This window comes from Mesoplodon mirus, assembly GCF_964341445.2.
Source record: "Mesoplodon mirus genome assembly, chromosome: X".
Classification (NCBI taxonomy): domain Eukaryota; kingdom Metazoa; phylum Chordata; class Mammalia; order Artiodactyla; family Ziphiidae; genus Mesoplodon; species Mesoplodon mirus.
Window position 1 is genome coordinate 58,925,218 of NC_138981.1, and position 14,540 is coordinate 58,939,757.

The 14,540-nt window shown below is 47.5% G+C and overlaps 1 protein-coding gene across 1 annotated transcript; it reads left to right on the plus strand.

The window, feature by feature from the left end:
- Positions 1–1,185: 1,185 nt before the first annotated feature.
- Positions 1,186–2,316, plus strand: LOC309796197 (OTU domain-containing protein 6A-like; the record flags this gene model as incomplete). The annotated part of the gene is made up of 1 exon (XM_082609255.1): positions 1,186–2,316. Exon 1 carries the CDS (start codon positions 1,459–1,461, stop codon positions 2,314–2,316), a length of 858 nt encoding a protein of 285 aa, XP_082465381.1. The 5' UTR covers positions 1,186–1,458.
- Positions 2,317–14,540: the final 12,224 nt, after the last annotated feature.

Below are 14,540 nucleotides of genomic sequence, written 5' to 3' on the forward strand. Positions count from 1 at the left end.
TTTCCTGAAAGTAGCTTCATATTTTAAGTACTCATTAGAAAAACGAAGCTGCAAAGTAATTTGTAAAATGAGACCACTACACATCTATCAGAATGACTAAAAATAAAAAATGATGACGACACCAAATGCTGGTGAGGATGCAGAGAAACCTGATTGCGCATACACTGCTGGTGAGAACGCACAATGGTACAACCACTCTGGAAAATAGCTTCTTCACAAACTAAACATACACTTATAATATGACCCAGAAATTGCACTCCTGGGCATTTTTTTCCCAGAGAAATGAAGCCTTGTGCTCACACAAAACACCTGTATATGGATGTTTATAGCAGGGGTTGTAACAACCCCAAACTGGAAACAGCCCAGATGTCCTTCAACAGGTGAATGGTTAAGTGAACTACAGTACATCCATATCATGGAATCCTAGTTAGCACTAAAAACGACTGAAGTTTTGATATATGTAAAAACTTGGACAAATGTCCACTTTCCTCATTTGTAACAGGGAGGAGGTTGTCTCAAGAGCCTTCCTGTTTGGGAATTCACGATACAGATGAGCAGAGTGGGGCAGGATGAGAGCATGTTTGAAAGAGCTTAGGGATTTTATTTTACTTTATTTTATTTTTTAGAACTTTTAGAGATTCAAAATAATCAGAAGGAAGTGGCTTGATGAAGGCCAACTGTCATGCTTCATGGGAGCCCATTTTGGAAGCTGGGAACCCAGGAGAAGGGGAGTTTAGGGTAGGTGCATTCTGTTGGCACAAGACGAAGTCTGCTCAGCTGTAGTGAACTTTAAGGTTGTTGCTTTCTCACACTGAGATGGGACAGGGTGGATTTGAGGCCTAAACTGAAAGGATTCTGTGTTCCCAGGAACATAAGGAAATATCTTGTTCTGATACACAAAATTAAGGGTTCATCAGTCAAGGCAACTAAAGAACTGGAGAGAGCCACATTGCCTCCTGAACACTGGGAGCAATGGGAAGTCCGGTGTCAAGAGCACATTCATCTGGTGTAACAGTATTTGTCATGTGATTCTCAAGCACGACCAGTGTCTGCACTGTGTTCAGGCTAGGAAGTGAAGTACGCAGTTCAGAGCCCACGAAAATCTCCACAAGCTCAGTTGCTGCACATGATGCACCAAGGCGGGATTTTACATCCGGGACAGGAACCCCGCTAAAACCGGAAGCACCCCTTGCTACGGGGTCTACTGGGGGCATACGTAGTGTCTCCCAACAGCCAATCCTAGTGCCAGGAGTGTTTAGGAGGCGTAGCCGTGGAGAGACAGTGGCCAATGGCAGAGAGGGCCGTTAATAGAGTGAGGGCAGCCGCGGGTGAGGGGAAGAGAGTACAGCCGCCACGGGAGGCTGAGGAGCTCTAGCCGGTTGGGTGGTTAGACTGTTGACGCGAACTGTAGCGGTACTTCAGCCACCAAACTTCGATTCTCGCCTGCCCTTAAACATCATGGGAGATGCACAGAGTGAGCATCAGCGGATGTTACGACGCCACAAGCGCGAGAAGGCAGAGCTGCAGGCCCACATTCAGGGCATGAAGAGCTCGGTCCCCAAGAGGGACGAGAAGAGAAGAAAGCAGTTGCTCCTCGATGTGGCCCGCCTCGAGGCCGAGATGGAGCAGAAGCAGCAGCAGGAGCTGCAGAAGTTCCAGGAGAGTTTCCCTGATAACAGCAACCTCGATTCAGTCACTGAAGATCTGGGCAAGCTGGATCTCGAGGACAAGCCTCCTCACCTCTCGAGGGCACAGAGAAGGCGCGAAAGAAAGGTGGCCCTCGAGAGAGAAAGGCAGGAGAGGATGGCCAAGGCTGAGATGGAGCACCTGGCCAGCTTCCGCCATGACGAGGAAATGAAGCTCGACGGCATCCTGTGGGCCAGGAATCTGGAGATGAAGGCTATCCCGGCCGACGGCCACTGCATGTACCGCGCCATCCAAGACCAGCTGGTGTTCTCCGTGACCGTGGAGAGCCTGCGGAGGCGCACCGCCGAGTACATGCGGAAGCATGTCGAGGACTTCCTGCCCTTCTGCAGCGACGCCTGCAGCCGCGACGACTTCTTGAGCTGCTGCGACGACATCGTGCTCAGCGCGTCGTGTGGAGGCCAGCTCGAGCTGAGGGCCCTGTCGCACGTCCTGCAGACCCCCATCGAGGTGATCCAGGCCAACTCGCCCGCCGTCGTCTACGGAGAGGAGTACACCAAGAAGCCGCTCACCCTGGTCTACAGGAGCTACTCCATGTGCGGGGAGCACTACAACTCGGTGAAGCCGCTCGACGCCGGCTCCGTCAGGTGCCTGGCCTGCCGTCTCTTGTAGGCCCGCTGCCGCCATCGCCGTGGCGGCTGCCGTTGGAGCCGAAGCTGCCGCCGCCGCGTCTCCTCAGCAGGCTCCGCTTTTTTCCTTCGGTTTTCTCAGGGTTTTGTTGATTCATTTTACTCAGAGTTCACCCCCTCTCTCCACCCCCGCCCCCCCTTCTTCCCCCCTCGCTCTTCTATCCTCCTCGATCGTCCCTGGGTTGCTTCTTTCACGGGGTTAGGGGAACCGGAGGCCGGTGACCAGGAAGACATCTGCACCGTCCTACCCTAGCGGAGTGACTATGCCAAGTTCCCACCTTTCTTGCTCCGCGGCATGTGGGGTTGGGTCTTCCCCGACCAGGGCTGGAACCCGTGTCCCCAGGATTCTTAACCACTGAGCCACCAGGGAAGCCCTAGTATTTTGTTTTGTTTTTTCATAAAACCTTGTATGGTTGCAAATTAATGACAGTTGTTTAGATGTTTTCTGAATTCTAAATAATGTTTGTTAACTTTAGAAGTTAAATGTAAGCGTTAAATGTAGAAAGTAGATTTACCGAAACTGATAGGCTAGATAAGGCTTGCTCTAAGATGTGAAAGATCTCAATTTAATTTCCTTTATTAAATATAAGAAAGGGCATGACTTTATTCAAGTAGTTGATTCATTTCATTATATCTGCAATTGATGTGAAGTAAGAAGAGACAAACTGATAGGTAGTTTAACTGACTGTGAGGGGTGACATCAACTAGTAAGTTTCCTTTATTCTCAGACATAAAAGGGTATAACGCTGTTCAAGCACTTGGTCCACTTTGTTCTATCTACAACTGGTATGAGTGTGAAAGATCTGAACTTAGTCGTTTTCCTTAATTCTTAGAGATAAAAAGTATTTAAAGAGAGATTTTAAAAAGTATTAAAGTCGTTGATTCATTTTGTTATATCTGCAACTGCTATGAAGCACAAAAAATGAGCAATATACTTTTGTTGATATTTGAGACTTGTTGATATCTGAATTTGCCAAAAAAAAGTAAAAGTGAAATGATTTGCAGTAAACAACTTAAAAAAATTTAACCTTTAGGTCCTGTACTTCAGTGAGATTACTTACATTCATTTAAAAATTCTTTGTACACACCAAATGTTCTAAACTAAAACATACGAAGGGGAAAAGGCGAACAGTAGTTTGTTTAAAGAATAAAAGCAGTTTAAAAAAATACCTGGTTTTCTATTTTTGTATAGCTGACTGAGTTCATATAGAGTTTGTATCCCAGGATCGACTTCAGCAAAGGAATCCTGGAGGGTTAGGGAGCAGGAGGGAAGGGGGAGGACACAGTGACAGATGAGGCTTTTGGAAGGAGGAATGGGCCTGCAGTCCTGATGGTGGTCTGGAGTGGAATATCTCCCAGGGAAGGATATAGGGAGGAATAAGATAGTTGAAGCTATCCTGAGTTGATGTTTCACTCAGTGAAAACATCATGAAATGGCTCCAGTTAAGGATGTTCTCATTGCTATGCATGACAAAGTACTTGCACTTTCAAAAACTTGCCAGTCCAGGGCTAGTTGCAGGAGGGAAAGAAGTGCCACTGTTTTTTTCTTTTTTTTTTTTTTTTGAAGGCAGGGCGTGTGTTGGGGGGAATCTCTTTTCAAAATGCAAATATAGAAATCCTGCCAGATAGCTCGCTGTGTAAATGTGTGCATCAGATACATTTTCAGATAGCCAGCTGTCTGAGAAGAGGAAGTCCCTGAGAAAACTAGGTATTTGGACGCATTGTGAGAAGAGCGCCTTTTATAGGGATGAGAATGCTGGCTGGGGAAGGAAGAATAGGCCAGGAAGGGAGGCATAATCTGTAGAAGGGGGCCTGGCTGGGACAAAGGGTGAAAACTGGGGAAGGGGTCAGTCTAGGAGGATGAATGGGCCGTGGCAGGGGAAAGGGGAACAGGCAGAAGAAGGGGAGACGGCGAGGTAAGGACACCTGTGTGGACTGGGGCACAGGGTGAAGAAGGAGGCCAGGCTAGGAAGGGGATAATGGAGCGGGGGCTGCTTAGGGAAGGAGGACTCGGCTGGTCAAGGGAAAGAGGCTTAGTTGAGTTAGGAGGCAAAGGATGAGAGAGGAATCCTTGAGTGTTAAAGGGTAAAAACCCTGGGGAATGGCACCTGACCAGGGAAAGAGATCTGGCTGGGAAAGTAGGCTTAAGCTGGGGAAGAGGGTGAGGCTGGGGAAGGGGCCTGGATGTGGGAAGGGGCCTGTCTTGTAAAAGGAGCAGAGACTTGATAGGGTGGCACAAGCTGAGGATGGGAGACTGGCTGGGCTGGGGGAGATTGGGGGGAGAAAATATCCTGGCAGGGAAAGGTGGCCTGCCTGGGGAGGGGCTCTGGCAGGGGAATGGGGCCTGGGAAGGAGGCACAGGCAAGGAAAGGAAGCTGGTGGCGGGAGAGGTTCGAATGCTGAGACCAACATAGGCTGGGCATGGGATAATCGGTGGGTTGATGGACCTGCCTGGAAGAGGGGGATTAGCAGGTGGGGAGGGCCTGCTAGGGCAGGGATCCTGCCTGGGAAGGAAGGCGTGTGTCCTGGCTGAGGGAGGGCACATGGTTGAGGAAAGGGACCTAGCTGGGGGCACAGGCTAGGGATGGGGAAAAGGTCTGGCTGAGGAGGGGGAATAAGCTAGGGGAGGGGTTTGGTTGAGGAAGGGGTATACCGGTTGAGGAAAGGTACCTTACTGGGAAGGAGGCCCGCCTAGGGAAATGAGCTTAGACTGGGGGAGAGGCTGTTAGGTCCCTGGGTGAAGAGAGCCTGGCTGTGGGGAGGAGTCTGGCTGGGAAAGACTTCCCAGCTGGGGGCATGTGTGTGTGAAGGGGTCCCGGCAGGGAAATGTCACATGGTTGGGGAGGGGACTTTACTGGTGTTGGAGAGCTGAGAGAGGAGGATGCTTGGCCAGGGAAGGAGGCCTTTTTTTTTTTTTTTTTTCTGGGGGTGGCAGAAGTGTGTTTGTTCTGGGTCCACCCACCGAGCCAATTAGGGTGCTGGGGGTGCGAAGCGGATGTAAAGGGTGGGCCGAGACAGTCCCGGGGACGGCCTAGGCCTCCACGGCCCGGCCGTTGATGATGCGGATGTGGCGGATGATGTCGTGGATGGCTTCTGACGTGGTGCCCTGGCCCCCGATGTCTGGGGTGTGCATATTTTCATTGTCCATGGATGCCAAGACGGCCTTGCGGGTGGAGGTGGCGTAGGAGTGGAGCTTGAGGTGGTCGAGCATCATGCGACTTGGCACTGGCTATGAAAGGCCAGTGAAGGGGGAACTCCTTGGAAAAGTGGTCCAGCTGAAAAGGGAAAAGGCTGGGCACAAGCACCTGGCTATCAGAAGGAGGCCCTTTCTGGAGAAGGGGTCCCGTGAGGGCAAGGGGACACAGGGTTGAAAAGGGGCTTTGCCTGGGGAAGGGTAGCCTGGCTAAGGAGGCTGTCAACAGGGTCTCAGGTCGGGGAACAGGCCCTGGCTGGGTGAGGGGCCTGCGAGCAGAAGGGTCCTGCATGGGGAATAACACAGGCTGGGGTTGAGGCCTGCCTGGGGAGGGGAGGCTGGCAGCATAGGACGGTAAAGAGGCTGGGCTGTGGCCCAGGGTGGGAAAACTTCCAGGCAAGTGGCTAGAGGCTGGAGAGTTGGACACAGGCTGGTAAGATGGCTGGTTTAGAAAGGGGGCCAATGCCAAGAAGGAGGCATAGGCTGAGGAAGAGGCTCTGGCTGGGGAAAGGGGCCTGGCCGGGCAAGGGGGCATAGGCTGGGGAAGGAAAAGCAAGTTGGGTCAGGGAGCCTGGGCACGGGCTGGCGGGGGTGGGTGGGTGGGTAAGAAGCTGGGGCAGGGGCCGAGGCAGGGGCCTGGGTAGGGTTACTGCAAAAGAGGATACTGGCTGGGAATGTGACTCCGCTGGGGCGAGGGTCTAGGTGGGTATAGGGGAAGCCTGCCTAGGAGGGGAAGGGAACCAGGCTGGGGAGGTAGCCTTGGCCAGGGAAGGGGGCATAGGTAGCTGGGGAGGCAGGTATAAACGGACAAAGAGAGCCCGGCTGAGAAGAGGGCCTGGCTGGCTTGGAAGCACAGGCAGGTTAAGGGCTTCTGATGGGGGATGGGCTTATCTGCTGGGGCAGGGTGCATAATGTGGGGAAATGGGACTACCTGGGGAAGGGGGCCTGGCTCCAAGGGGGTATAGACTGAGGAGCAGGGTTAGGGAAGTGAGGAAGAGGGAATAGGCTGGTGACAAGGACCAGGGGCCTGGTTGGTATAGGGTATGAATTGGTATAAGGTGAAAAAGGGATTCCTGGCTTTTGCATGGGGAAGGGCTAGGGAGTGGCACCTGGCTAGGGGAGGAGGCACTCGCTAGGGAAGTTATCTGCACATAAAGTTGGGAGGGGCTGGATGCAGAGGGGGCACTGTTGTGAAGGCAGGGTGCACTGGCCAAGGAAGGGGGCATGGCCGCGGAAGAGGGCATAGGTTGGTGAAGAGGGCACTGCCTGGATAATGTGGGCCTTGCTGGGAGTGGGGGGAGGGCCTGGTGCTGCCCACGGAATTCTGCCCAGCAGAAGGCAGCAAACAAACCAGCAGAGTCCCATTTTACAGGCTTCTTTCTCCCTAAATACAAGAGAAATAACTATTTCTGTCTAGGGAACCCTTAAGATCTCACTGGGCCTGTCCCAGCTTCCTCCACTGGGTCTGCCTTCAGCTGGAAGGATGGGGAAGAGTAAACCCAGGCCAGATTCCAACCAGGCCCAGAGCACAAGCCAAGAAGGGGCCTTCGCTGTGGGATCTGGCAGGACATGAGGGATTTGCAGTCTGTTCCATTTTGTAACAGTGACCACAGTCACTGAGGACAGTTGACTGTTCTGGGCAATTGTGTGTGCAAAAGCCATGGGGTACTGTTCCCAAAGGGGTTCAATTCCAGAAGCAGCTTTCATTCATTTACTTACCATTCTTCATTTACTCCTCATGATCATGCACTTTTGCCTTAGCAGCCAAAGACAAGGACACCTATCTGGATTTGAAGCCCAGCTCATATACCCGCTTCCTAGCTTTGTGACTTGGATTAAGTCATCTAATCTTTCTGGGCTTCAGTTACCTCATCAGTAACATGGGACAGTTAATGCCCGTCTTAGAGGTATCTCTTGGGATGTTAGGTACATTAAATGAAAATATGTATAAAATGTGCAATAAATGTATCATTACCTAGGGGCCTAACACTATAACACTATCAGCTGTGGCAGCAACCACCCCTTCACTCTGTCTACAGTAATTTTGGAGCCACTTGGCCTCTTCCCGCAGGTCCTACAGTGGAAGCCAAAACTTCTTGGGCTGCAGCGTGAAAGCAAATCCCACTGGGGCTTACCAGAGTGTCCTCTTGGGGACAGGGGGGCCTGTGTGCGGGGACTCCTCAGGCCAGTCAGTATCTTCCTTCCTTCCACCCTTTTTCTACACACACACATAGACATGCGTATTTAAAAAAAACCAAACTGGTATCATTCTATTTGGACTACTTTTTTTTTTTTAACTTAACAATACATTATAAGCATTTCCTTCTCTCCTTAGTCTTCAATACGATGATTTGAATGCCTGCATTCTAGCCTGTGAATGTGCCACAATTTATTTGTCCTATTCTATTGCTGGACATTTAGATTGCTTTCAGTTTCTCACTGCTACAAATATGCGACTGTAATATCCTTGTAGCTGAGTCTTTGTCTATATTTCTGATTATTCCCCTTTGATAAGATTTCTAGAAGTGATCTAGGTCCAAAGGAGAGGCTTTTAATGCATACTGGTAAATTGCCCTCCAGAAAGAGTGAGCCAATGTACACTCGCAGGGTGTGAGAGTGTTATTTTCCCATATAGTTGCAAACACTGAAAATTATCATCTTTGCTCATTTGTTAGGTGAAAGATGCTGTATTAGTTGACCCTTTGTTGATTACTAGTAAGGTAGAATATTCCTCTAAGTATTTGTTAGCATGTCTATTTCATTCATGCTGGAACAAATAATTCTTAATTTATTGCCTGTTCCTGACATTTGCTTAATTTTTTATGGGTAAGTTTGTCTTCTTCTTACGGATTTTTAATAGGTCCTTCCACTTTTCATTCGGATATTTTTTAAAAACAGTTTTTCCCGTACATTATTAGGCTCTCAGTGTTGTTTCTGACTTTTTGCGTGTGCTCAAGTTTAAAATTGTAATGGGGTCTATCTATCGATCTTTTTCTTTATGGTTTCTGTCTTGGTATCTTGCTTAGAAAGGGCTTCCCCATCCCGAGGTTGGATCAATATTCGTATATACTTTCAAGTTTTTTATGCTTTCTCTTTATATTTAACACTATTTAACATATCCACCTGGAAATTACTTGGGTGGAAGACAAGGACATAAATTGATTTTCTCCAATTATGGTAATTAACCAGTTAGCCCAACACCACTTACTGAATAATCCACCATTTCACCACTGATTTCAAGTGCCACCTTCCACATATATGACATTCTTATGAGAGGGTAAATCTCGTTTCAGCCAGTCACACAGAATAACTGCATTCCAGTGACCTCCATGTGAAACTGCCAGCTGTCCATTCATCCATTCACTCCATATTTACTGAAGAGAATGGTGATAAACAGTAGAGGTAGAGAGATAAAGATCCAGTCCCAGCGCTCACCATCTAGTAGAAATGGCAGATGGGAAAATAGACAGAAATAAACAGAAGGCAGCATGACCAGTGCTGTGATGAAAGGAAGCACAGAGGAAGGACACTTCATCAGACCTGGGGTGGCAGGGAGGCTTAGGAGGAGCTCGCAGAGGACACAGCCAGAGCAAAGGCAGGAGTGAAAGAACAGGGTGTCGGGACTTCCCTGGTGGCCCAGAGGTTGGGACTTTGCCTTCCAATGCAGGGGGTGAGGGTTCGATCCCTGGTCGGGAAGCTGGGATCCCACGTGCCTTGAGGCCAACAAACCAAAACACAAAAGGGAAGCAGTGTTGTAACAAATTCAATAAAGACTTTAAAAAAAAATGGTCCACATTAAAAAAAAAAAAAAAAAAAGAACATGGTGTGTCCGTGTTCAGTGGAGCTGGAGGATAGAGGTGACAGGTGAGGGAGCTGTGGGAAAGAAGCTGCAGAGGGAGGCTGGCATGGTCTCCCAGCTTTAGTAACCATCGGTTTTACTCATAATATTACAAATTAAATAAATACACATTGAATGAGATACCATTTTTCATCAGTCAGATTAGCAAAGAAGTCAAGTTTGATAATATGCTGTGTTGATGGGAGAATGCAGAAACAGGCATTCTCAAACATACTGTTTCCCTTGTACATGACTAAAGAATATATTTTAAATGATACTATTGGTTGCTTTTGAGGAGGGGAACCAAGTTGCTGGGGGAAAAGGATGGGACGGAGCTTTGCACTGTGTGATCTCTTAAATGGCTGATATTTTGAACTATATGAGTTAATCAATAAATCTAAACCTAACTAACTCGCTAAATAAAACGCACATAGCTTTTGAACTGGCAGTCCATATCCAGGGACCTATACTACAGGTATACGTATTATACGGCAGTATATTTCAAGGCTATTCATTAGAGTGTTGTTTGTGCAAGTAAAACTCTAGATACAACCTAAATATCCTCAGTGAGGACTAGCTGAGTAAATTTTGGATCATCCATATGAATTGTTTCCTCTAGGGAGAGGGAAAGAAATGGGTGGGTGGGAGGAGGAAGGTGTTGAGCTTTTTCCTTTTAAACTATGTCCTTCGATAGAGTTGGATTTTTTTATTGCAAGGCTATATATCTCCTCATTCTCTCTCCTGCCAGCCCCTGGCAACCAACATTCTACTCTCTGTCTCTCAATTTGACTACTCTATGTACCTCATATAAGTGGAATCATACAATATTTGTCCTTTTGTGACTGGCTTATTTCACATAGCATAATGTCTTCAAGGTTCATCCACGTTGTAGCAGGTGTCAGAATTTCCTTTTTAAAGCTGAATAATAGTCCATCGTGTGTATATACCACATTTTGTTTATCCATTATACCATTGAATTTTTAAGTAGAAAGTTGTATCTATGTATCATCTAAAACCTAGAAAAAAATGATTTCAAAACACTATTTCCTTTCTTCCTCTTCCTCTGGGATAATTTAAATATCATAGGAATTATCTGCTCCTTGAAAGTTTGAAACAGTCCATTCACTTGTGAAACTGCGCCTGGGCCTTTCTTTGAAGTGAGACTCTGACAGTCAGGTAGAGTCCTTGGAAGAAAAGCTATGCTGTGTAAAACAACCATAATTTATCTAAAATAGATAGGGACAAAAATTAGACAAAACAGTCAGGAGGTAAAGAGTAAATGTGAAATTTTTCTTATCTCTCAGAGGGTGAATCAAAGATACCATTTCAGTTTTGAAGTTGAAAAACTGAGAATTGTAGGCTTAAGCGTGGGGCTTACCGTCATAAAAATAACCACCAGTAGAACTAAAAGCGAATTGCCTATGCTCCCATTTAGAAGATTAAAAAAAAAAGAATAAAGGAAAGAGAAAACCTAGCCCTTGGAGCAACAGATAGAAAACAAGGGAAACAGAAATAGTGAACTGGCCTTTTGTCATGGGGTCGGGGAGGGCGTGGGAGGAGCCAGGTAGCTTCTGCCTTTTTTTCCTGGCGTCTTCATTTTTACTTTGGTTTAAATTATTTTGCATATGGAGATACCAAGGTTGTGCTCTGCGTCTGTGGCCTGTTCCTACTTGGAAAAAGAAGACATCTTCTTATCTCATTTTGATTCTGTTTTATTTCGGTGGGTATCTCCTAGGGGGATTATGCATATGCTCATTAACTCAGCCATCAAGTCCCAACTTGACTTTGAATAGGAAAGATGTGCCCCTTAAATATGTTTACTGCTCCTGAATTAATCTTGCCAAAACAGTGTGTTAACCATTGACCTAGATGATCTCTGTAGGCCCTTCCAGCTCCCTCTGTGCCTGTCTTGGTTTCTCTGTCTCTCTATCTCTCTGTCTCTGTCTCTGTCTCTCTCCTTCACACACACACACACACACACTCACACAAATCTAGGAACTGTCTCTGAACATTGTGTATGACCCCACAACACTACATGGCAGAAACAATAGGGAAGCAGTCTTGGTTTGGCGTAAGAAAGAAATGTTTTGATAATCAGAGCTATTCAAAGATATGAAAAACCATCTCACAAGGTGGTGAGTTCTCTGTTATTGGAGATGTGTAAGCCCAGGCTGGATAGCCACCACCTCAGAGGTTTTCAGGCCATTCAAGCGTCTAATGGGGATTTAGAAGAAATTTGAAAACAAAAGAGGTTTCTTTTACTTAGAGGTGGGGAGTGAGCCAGAAGAGAACCACAGAAGCCCCTGGGCATGGGGAAGGCCTGGGCTGGGAGCTGGGGGAGCACTAAAGGAGATTTGCCAGGCCTCTTTTACTCAGTTGAGTCCTCTTTCTAGGACCACAGAAATGTTCATCCCTCCCCCAGGGATGGCCCTGATGAGTCTTGAGTTTGGAAACACAACAGTATTGTGGAGCTGCAGGAATAGCCTAAGGTGGAGACACCGCAACTGCAATGTTGACTCCAGCCCTTGTTCCTAAGTGCAAAACTACCGGTTGAGCGGGCTTGCAGAGTTGCCCAAGGGACCTGTTCTAATGAATAGCCTAGAAACACTGGAATACATTCTCAAGTGTGTAAATAGTGCTTCTGACATATTTGAGGGGGCTTGAAAACAGTTTAAGTATCCTAATCAGTTCAACCAAATACACTGAGTATCTCTACTAGCAGGCACTGCTGGCTGGGTAGGGGCCCCAAAATAATTAAGACTGAGTTTGTGCTCTCCATGGCAGCCTCACGGCCTCGGAGATAAGAAGCACACAAATCCAAGTGACTGCCAACCCAAGGCCCAGCCTTAAGTGCTGTGGTCCAGTTAAGAAGATGAGGAAGTGAAGTGGGAATGCTCTGGGCCAGCTTGGAGTAGGGAGGAAGAGGGAACGGGAAGCTCGGAAAGTTCATCTCAGATTTAGGGGGGAAGCCCTCAAGGGAAGAGCGTCCCAGGCTGTGAGGTCCCCAGGAGGCAAACACCAGAGGTGGCAGTGGGCGAGACACGAGTAAAGAAGGGTTGTTCGCATCTCCAGCGTCTGTTTCCCTCCATTACCACAAAAGCCTCCAATCTCCTTTTTGGGGGTGCGAACCCCTGTCACCCTCTTGGGGTGACAGCGGTTCACCTCCAGGACCCTCCCCTTTCAGGTCTGCCAATCAAAGCACCGATTCTTCCGGGCCACAGTGATTGGCTCAAGGTGAATCTATGGCTTGGGCCTGCCCAATCAGAGTGAAGCCCATGAGCACACGCGCTCTGTTGCTCCTTTGAGCCTGTGAGAAACAAAATCCGGAGCCCCTGCCGTCTTGCATCTGTGGGAGCTGGCGGGGGAGGGACTGCACTGACCAGGGTGGCCGAGGTGAAGCCACCAAGGTTCATCACCAAATTGAGTCACCTCCTAGGAAGAGGCTAATAAGGCTTTCCTGGAATTGGAGGTGAGTTCAAAGTTCTTGCAAAATCACGTCAGAATTTTGTTTGAAACAAAAGCGGAAGGAAATGGGGAGCGGCAGCGGTGTTTTCCCATGTCCACGAAGCCGCTTTATCTGGGCTTCTCAGCTACCTTGAAACCAAGAACGGGCTACTCGGGGTATTCTAGCCCCTGGGGAGCGGGCTCTCTAAGGAGTAAGTGAGAACTCGGGGGCCTGTGGCAGTCTGATGTGAATGAGTGTTTGTCCATTCCCAGGAATGCAAGCATCCCTGAGGGGTCCTGGGAGTAACCGGGTTCTGATCCCGGTCATGAGTTTCTGATCATGAGCTGCCTTCCCGTAGGGCCCAGATTCAGTGACCAGCCACATCCGAGAAGAGAGAATATTTCTGCCACTTGCTCCATCCTTTGTGGAAAAAAATCTTCTGTACTCAGGAGTTAGAATGTTACCCTAGGGGCAGTAGAATCCGTTAAAAGTTTGTTTTTCAGAAGGAATGAGACATCAGAGCTATGCTTTAGAGATAAGGAATCTTAGGGGAAAGAATGGATTGCAAGGAGAGAGATTGGAGGCAAGAAGCTGATTTGAGAGGCTGTCTTTTCATGCATGACAGACGACGCTGACGTGGCCTGGGGCTGTGGCGGCAGGGAGAGAACAGGGGACCAAAGTGATGGACACTGGGAGTAGAATTAACATTTGTTTTAGGAGGAGGGTAAAGACAAAGACAGGATCAGAGGTGATTCCCTGGTTTGTGGCTGGAGTATCTCAGGAAAAGGTCCACTGAGATAGGCCCTTAAAAATCCCTTCAATTACCAATCAAGTAGAGTGTCCCCAGTTTCACGTATACAACCTTTGTACACTAAAGCTTTTTGTACCTCTGAGCCAAACTGAAAGGAGCATATGAGTGAGCACAGACTATCTTAGAAAGGATACACAAGAAACTCCAAGGAGTCCAGCTCAGCAGCTGAGAATAGGATGTAAAAGCACTGATTATTCAAAATATAAATAGAGTTTAAAATTTTAAGTATATAATCAAATTTTAAGAATAAAAGCAGTACGGGATTTCCCGGGTGGTCCAGTGGTCAGGACTCCACGCTTTCACTGCCAAGGGCCCGAGTTCAATCCCTGGTCAGGGAACTAAGATCCCACAAGCCGCATGGCACAGCCAAATAAATAAATAAATAAAAGCAGTAGCAAGACAAGAGTGTGTCACCCATCAGTACTGTCACCAAGCTCAGATTTTTTCAGTTGATAATAATAAGACAGGAGCTTCAGCAGGACAATGCAGGGAGGGCTCTACATCCTTCCTCCTGTAGTTCTCTAGTAGGTAACTATTTGACCACAGTTCACAGCCTGTCTCTTTGTCATACACACATCCCACTGCTTTCAAGGAAAGCAAATAATCCTCAGAGACAGTAAAGTCTAAATTCCACATCTTTTGGTTAAAATGGTAAATTGTATTTATTTTACTATAAGAATCATATTATATATACATATGTATACATATACATTTATACAGTAATATACATACAGATATACATACATGCATATATAAATGAAACACTAAAAAGCTACAAGCCAAATGTCAGCAGTGAATTGTGAAGTCTGAATTGTGAGATTATGAGATTTTTACTTTCTTTTTTTTGTTTTTGGCTTTGTAGGGTCTTTGTTGCTGCACGAGGCTTTCTCTAATTGCCCTGAGCGGGGGCTACTCTTTGT